At 36.1% G+C, this 7,775-nt stretch overlaps 1 protein-coding gene across 1 annotated transcript; it reads left to right on the top strand.

Annotated features, from left to right (window-relative positions):
• Positions 1-2,066: 2,066 nt before the first annotated feature.
• LOC132053141 (glyceraldehyde-3-phosphate dehydrogenase GAPCP2, chloroplastic-like) lies at positions 2,067-7,775 on the top strand. The gene is made up of 14 exons (XM_059445005.1): positions 2,067-2,229; positions 3,053-3,150; positions 3,432-3,499; positions 3,590-3,628; positions 3,813-3,913; positions 4,555-4,667; positions 4,757-4,856; positions 4,954-5,100; positions 5,195-5,255; positions 5,357-5,454; positions 5,609-5,751; positions 5,827-5,910; positions 7,221-7,310; positions 7,459-7,775. The coding sequence occupies exons 1-14, from the start codon at positions 2,167-2,169 to the stop codon at positions 7,511-7,513; spliced, it is 1,260 nt and encodes a 419-aa protein (XP_059300988.1). The 5' UTR covers positions 2,067-2,166; the 3' UTR covers positions 7,514-7,775.

Genomic DNA, 7,775 nt, shown 5'->3' with positions numbered 1-7,775 from the left:
CTTTTTGAATTAAAACTGTGTGCTTATATAATCATACGAAGGTATTGTAAAACATCTCTATAATTGTTATTCGTTATAACAACATTTCACAATGACGGCCTGATTTTTTTCGAACTGATTTTTCATGTTATATTTTACTTCTATATAATAACATTCTACCTGTAACAATAATGATATTCATTATAGCGGTACATTTTTAATAAAATTACTTCTTTATAACAATCATACTCAAATATTGCCCGATAACATTTTGTAAAAAATATATTATGTATAAGAATATAATATTAAAATATTTATGGTAATCATCATTAATTTCATGCAAATAGAATATTTCAAGAGACATCGGGATTTAAGGTGACAACGAAAGTATTGATGAAGAGCCTCAACCTACTGCTACTTGGGGTGAGATAGAACCGTCAACTGTTGAGCTCTTTTTGCTGAAAGCTTGGACAAAATTCTTTGTCAATTGAAGCGTTATATTATTAATAAGAGAATGGAATTTAAAAAACAACCTAGCTACAATTGTAAAATTCTTACATCAACCTTCAAATATTTAAGTTCTCAATTAATTTTAAATGCATATCTTCGTTAGATTTTATTTCTTTATCTAAGATGGTATAACTAGCTATGGATTTATTTAGTGATTTATTAGTCTTTTTAATTTTTAATTAATGAAGTATAAAAATCAATTGAGATTTTAAAATTAACAAGTGAATAATATTGTTAATGAGATCTAAACATCAAATGACAGGATACATATATAACAAAATCTCGCTATAACAGCTATAGAATTTCCGGACAAATACTATCATTATAGAGAGGTTTAATTGTATTACTACTACATATAAATTATAAATGTAATGGTCTATCATAGTTAAAAGAATTATTTCTGGGTCTAAATTATAATTTGAAAGGTGTTTCTTTACTTCACATCATCAGGATTCAGGTACAAATCCAACATCCATCCCCTCTGGCACGTGTTGGTAGATGCTTCCAATTTAGTCCCACCTAACACGCATCTTGCGGGCCTCTTCAGGTTAGGCCCGGCCTAGCTTGCCGCCTCACCCCTATTTTGTCCGTCTCATAGCGACATCGAACGGACCATCACATGTATCCGTCTGGCCTTCCTTGCCAATTTTGGTACTTGAGTGTTTATTTTGTCCTCCTCCTAATGACAATATTGTACTAATTGGATTTTGACTATTTTACGGGCGACTTAAATCAAATTTTGTTTAAAAAAAAATAAAAAAAAAAAGCTTTATGAAAAATATTTTATAAGTAAAAAAAAAAAAAAAAGCGATAGATAATTTATTTTTTTATGTTCGATTTGTTGAGCAACTAAATCAAACGGCTATCAATTATTTTTTGCGCTTATTTTAAGACAAACGCACTTATAAAAACACCAATCAAATATAAGCTGTTTTCAGCAACTTATAAACCAATCCAAACGGGCTCATTGTCCAAATCCTCTGAAGTTGAAAGCGTATCCTTTATTTCACTCGCTCATGAAACATGAGTTTTTATGCTCAAAAAGTGATACGGTATTAAAACTAACAAGTCAAAAAGGCAAAAACGTGCTGGTCCAATGGAATGGACAAGAAGGCGGGCCCCATCTGTTAGTCCAGTCAACTACAAAACGCAGACATGTGTAGTTATAGAATAAGAAATTGCACGGGTTGGCTGTCAAATGAACTGGTCTTTAATTTTGCCTTTAACTAGTGAACTTATGCTTATTGGGCGTAAATTTTTTAATGGAACGGATCATAATTTGTGGGATATTATTATGCAAAAATGAAATTAATGGCCCGCGAAAAAGGTTTATTTATTTTGAGGAGTAAAAATTAAAGACGAGCACAAAAATTGGGATAAAAGTGCATGTATAGAACAAAAGGCGACAAGCCCGGCCCGGCCCATCATGGATGCCTCACTTCCCCTTCCTTGCTGTCAGGTATGACTGTGCGTAAGAGGTCTGTACTGTACAACAACAATACTACACAGCTTATTCTAAGAATCTCCGCTCTCTCTCATTTTAATATTCTTCTTCTCACCAAAAAAGAAAACTGAAAACATAACCTCTCTTCTCTCTAGGGTTTTTGGCATAGTATATATATACATAGAGATTCATTCACCAAACTAGGGAGGCTCTTGTTTGCATTTACTTGAACAATGGCCTTCTCTTCTCTTCTCAAACCTAGCGCCTCCCTTGTTCGACCTTCCCATCGCTCTCAGGTAAACCACTCAACACTGAATATATGCTATTATTTAGATCTAAATCCCTTCCTTATTATGCTGTTTCATTTTCGTCAACTTTGTCAATATTACTTATATATGTCTCCACTTTCTCTCTTCTATTCTGTTTGTTGCTCCTTTGCGTCCCTCATAAGCTTTTAACGGTGTTCCATTACTGACTTCCAAATAACATCAGTAAGATCTAAACTTAAAATATTTGATTCGATCTGAATTAAAATAAAAATACTCTCTTTGTCCGTACTTTTCGCAATTGAATGAACTTTGACCAACATTTTAAGATAGTTCAGAAAAATTGCAACTTATAGTACCTCTCATGTAGTTTTCAAACATATACCAATTTGTTTGACACTTTTCATTTTTTCGAGGGTTAAACGAGTTGTTCTTTGATCATAATTTTTTCATATGTCTTTTAAATATGTTAAATTATCAATTATGCTGACTTATAGTACTTTTTACGTAGTTTTCAATTATATATTTATTTCGAAAAATTTAAAGATTCTATGTTCAAACACACGGTCAACATTAAGAAGTTTGACTCTCGAAAAGCAAAAAGTGTCAAACAAATTGGGATAGAGGGAGTAAGTTAATCTAATCCAATTTAGCTTTAGAGTTTAGTATTGACTCTCGAAAAGCGACAAATGTCACATAAATTGGGATGGAGGGAGTAGAAGTTTATGCTTTTGATGATAAATCTATACTAAAGCTGCCTTTGAATTGTTTACATTGAGCTTGGTATTATCCATGTGTTTTTCATCAAGTTTATCAATTAATGGAAGTTGTTGACTTTTATGAATGTGTCCAGGCATCATGTGCTGGCCTTCATCAGAATGCTAACTCTGTCAAATTTCAATCGTCCGTCTTCGGAGATGCTGTCTCAGTCGTGCAATCTTCGTCCTTACAGTTGAGTGAAAACTGTTCTCTTAATTGTGTTTTACTATCCTCGACTCTCCTTATTTGGCTGCTATAGCAAAATGTCACTGTAATTTGTAAATAACATATAATATATGATATAACATGAAAGATCGGTCCCACAAAAAAATATGGTTGTTGTAGTGAAATGGTGTTACAGAGGATGTCTATTATAGAGAGGTTTATCTGTACTTTAGAAAGGGAAAAAAAAAAACACAAATAAATATAATGCCAACATTTTTTTTAGCTGATATAAAAAGCTGAACCTGCAGAAAATCTGGTGCCTGCAGCATTCAACCCATTAGAGCAACTGCTACTGAGTTGCCTCCAACAGTTCCAAGTAAGGCTTCTTACACTTCTACCTTAAACCTTATCATTTGATGATCAAACCTATTGCTGATATGCTCGAATTTGTTTGGCATTTGCTCAGAGTCACGGAGCGGGGAGAAGACAAGGGTTGGTATAAATGGTATGTTGCTTTGTTTTGATTTGCTCTGGATTATGTATTTCTCAAGGTTCTGAAGTTAAGAACACTTCTGATGTCTCTCAAATTTCTGTCCTTTGTAGAAGTTTATCAGTTTCTTGTGTTTTCATATACAGTTTTTTGCTGAATATTATGGTAAATGCATGTCTAAGATGTTCAATCCTTGCAGGTTTTGGAAGGATTGGGAGATTGGTATTACGAATTGCAACATTCAGGGATGATATTGAAGTGATCGCAGTTAATGACCCATTTATTGATGCAAAGTACATGGTAAAAATATATCCCATGAAATTATGGTGTTTGTTTTTACATTAAATTGGGATTGGTAGAGTTAGCTCCCCCGGTATAAAGAAATAATGCATTGCTAGGAAATTCGGCTGACGTTTTGACGTCTAACTTAAGGGTTGCCAAGTGAATGGGCTTTCCTGATATATATATATATATATATATATATAGCGATACATTTAAAAAGCAGAGTCATTAAACAAATAGTAGACACTGTCTCCAAACATTAACTGGAAAAAATGGCAAACATAGCGTAAGATAACCCTATCCTTATTTTTCTTTTTTTTGTTTTTGTATTTGTGAATCACTTCCTCCTCTTGTGGTCTATTTGATGCTTTCATCTTCTGATGGAGCCAACGCCTTTCCTTCCTGCTGAATATCTCTGTTCTCTATCGTTCTTTATGTACTTATGCGAGTAGATTTCTAGCCCTCTGGGGTATATCTGACAAGGAAGTTATAGCCTATTAATGAAGAATCTCTAAATATAATTTATCACCAAGGGAGAAACGTGGAAAAGGGCCACTGTTAGGCTCCTGTGCAGGGGTTTTAAGGGATGGAGTTTATCATATCAACAGAAAAAAAAAATCTGGGTTAAAGCTGTAACATTTGCTGCTCATTCGTTTTAGGCTTACATGCTGAAGTATGACTCCACTCACGGGGTCTACCGTGGATCCATCAACGTCCTGGATGACTCTACTTTGGAAATCAATGGGAAGCAGATTAAAGTCAGCAGCAAAAGGTATGATAGTTAAGTTACAAAGTCTAAAAACAATAAAATAAATCAAGTTAGTTTATTGCTATCACTCATGCAAACTTCTCTTGACGCAGGGATCCCGCAGATATTCCATGGGGTGATTTAGGTGCAGATTATGTTGTTGAATCTTCTGGTGTCTTCACAACTGTTGATAAGGCCTCAGCACATAAGAAGGTTGAGAAATACTATTGCTGGCCTTAAGCGCTATTTCCTTACCCACCTCCTTATTCATGCAGCTTTTCATGTTGATACTTTTAGCTTTATTGTGCAGGGTGGTGCAAAGAAGGTCATAATCTCAGCTCCATCAGCTGATGCCCCTATGTTTGTAGTAGGAGTGAACGAGAAAACTTACAAACCCACCATGGATGTTGTTTCTAATGCTAGCTGCACTACCAATTGTCTTGCTCCCCTTGCGAAGGTTTGGCTTAAGAAATGGCTTAATTGAAAACCACAACACATGATTTGCTTGTTGTCCACTTTTGAGGGTCTTTCCCTTGCTGTTGCTTGTGCAGGTGGTTCATGAAGAGTTTGGCATTGTTGAGGGATTGATGACAACTGTGCATGCAACAACAGGTATGTCTCTTCTTGCTTAACAGTGGTGTAGACCATTTCTACCTTCTCTTTTGTTTGTTTTCGTTCTCCCTATGTTGAATTTAAATTGATGTTGTGTTCAGCTACCCAAAAGACTGTTGATGGGCCATCAATGAAGGATTGGCGAGGAGGCCGTGGTGCAGGACAGAACATCATCCCTAGTTCAACTGGTGCTGCTAAGGTATTACATAAGTTTTTGATAGATTATTTTGTTTTCCTGCTTCCCTTTTTGTTCTTTTCATTATTTGTGGGTGGGTGGGGGGGTGGGGGTTTGGTTTGGAGAGGGCAAAGTTCGTGGTTGTGACGGAAGACTAATATTCCTATTTGAATTATAGGCAGTAGGAAAAGTTCTGCCGGAGTTGAATGGGAAGCTCACTGGAATGGCATTCCGTGTCCCTACACCTAATGTCTCTGTTGTGGACTTGACTTGTCGGCTAGATAAAGACGCTTCTTATGACGATGTGAAAGCAGTGATAAAGTATGCCTTCCATATGCTCTACACAGCAGGATCTTGTAGGCTTCTCTGCCTAATTTAGTGCTTTCTTTGCTCTAGGTATGCATCAGAGGGCCCACTTAAAGGCATTTTGGGTTACACAGACGAGGATGTTGTCTCAAATGATTTTGTTGGCGATTCCAGGTAAATTTTTGCATTCTTCTCTTTTAATCTGACACAGTAATCTTGGGGAATAGGGGTCATTTGCCAACATGCCTTTGAGGTTTTCGCACTCTGCAGTCCTTTTCTTATATATGTTTCTGTAAAATTAGCCATGATCTGCCACAACAGCTTTGGTCTAGCGGTAAGCGTACAATGCTTGATATATGAGTTAGGCGCATGTCACAAGTTCGAACCCTGTCGTAGTCAAAATCCGGGTATTTATCTAGGTAAGGATGCAAGAGGCGGGCCCATTATTGACCGGGTTTCAAACCATGCGCAAGCTAGCCCTTGTTAATTTCTCGAATTAAAAAATTATCTGTGATCTTAATGTTGAGAATATAATTAAGTAAATAAACTGTACTCTCTCTAACAACTTAAGCTTTTGATGTAGGTTCTCTCTTTAGTATACAGCTTGTATACGGGGTCTTTTTACCCCAACTGTTAATAAAATTATTACCTTATCCAAAAAAAATAAAAAAAATTGAGATATTCCTCTATGTCTGGAGAGTGGAGACTATACTGGGCTTGTTGTTGTTGTTGTTGTTGTTGTTGTTGTCTGGAGAGTGGAGACTGTAAGTGGAGTTGGATGACAGTTTGTTCTCTCTTTTTAATTTTATGGAAGTGGAAGATTTCTCGCATGCATGCAAGCAGAATGTTTGTTGTCTTGAAAAAGTTGGGAGCTTACTTAGTATCTAAATCGAGTTGCCAGAAAGTACCTAAACTCGGCTGCCCGCCCTATCATCGTGCGTCTCAACCAACTTCTTTCTCATCTTCAAATCTTTATTTTGGCTTTACATATGGAAGAGGACAAAAGGTTGATATGCCGTCCTCTTCTCAGCTACATAACTAGAGGAAGATATGATGATATGGGTGCTTGAACAAGCTCATCTGAATAGAGAAGGATGCAGTAATATCTGAGCTTCTGGTGCTCTCGTATAAGACACTTTGACCTCAAGTGTAAGAGTATTCTGGAGTAGCTAAAATCTCAACTTTCGCTGAATAAACAACACATTTGTAATATGATGCCAGAATGATTTATTAACAATAGAAAATTCCCCCTAAAAAGTGATGACACTTATATGAGTTATGCTATCATTAAGTGGTACACTAAAGTACAACTATCCAAAGAAAAAAGAAGGGTGGTACTATAAACTAAGTACACGACTATTAGAGGACAGTGCTGTGTAAGATATAAGTGGACAGAACTGCAAATATTTTCAACTGTGAATGATATACTACTAACTGCTGATTTGAAGCTATGCCGAATTACTAATTAATTGATCTATATGTAGGTCGAGCATATTTGATGCAAAAGCTGGTATAGGCCTGAGCAAATCATTCATGAAGCTTGTCTCCTGGTATGATAACGAGTGGGGTTACAGGTATGACCTTTTATCTCTGTAGCCAACCATCCCCAACCCCCAACAAGAAAAAAAGCAGTGATAATAAAAAGTTGAAACTTGAAATTTTTTCCATAGTCCTATAGCACAAACAGCTGACAAGGTTGTACTGAATTTTAAACCTTTGCAGCAACCGAGTGTTGGACCTCATAGAGCACATGGCATTGGTAGCAGCCACCAAGTGAAATACAAGATAGGAGCTACTGCAGAATTTGGCGCAAGCAACAATTTGTATTTGAAAAAGTTGTGGAGCTCTAATGCTCCGTTTTGTTTATGGAGTGAGTTTCAAACACTGTCATATTTGAGCACAAACTGAGTTTAAAATAATGAATAGTTGGACATGTATGATTCTATACACTTTTTCGTAAGGATGTGATTTGTACACTTGCCGCTATGGAGAGGTGGAAATTTTTGTTTCCTTAGAAGGAGAGCTTAATATTTGCATCA

Source organism: Lycium ferocissimum, chromosome 4 (genome assembly GCF_029784015.1).
Source record: "Lycium ferocissimum isolate CSIRO_LF1 chromosome 4, AGI_CSIRO_Lferr_CH_V1, whole genome shotgun sequence".
Taxonomy (NCBI): Eukaryota; Viridiplantae; Streptophyta; class Magnoliopsida; order Solanales; family Solanaceae; genus Lycium; species Lycium ferocissimum.
The sequence above is the reverse complement of the archived record's forward strand: the minus strand, read 5'-3'. Positions and strand labels throughout refer to the sequence as shown.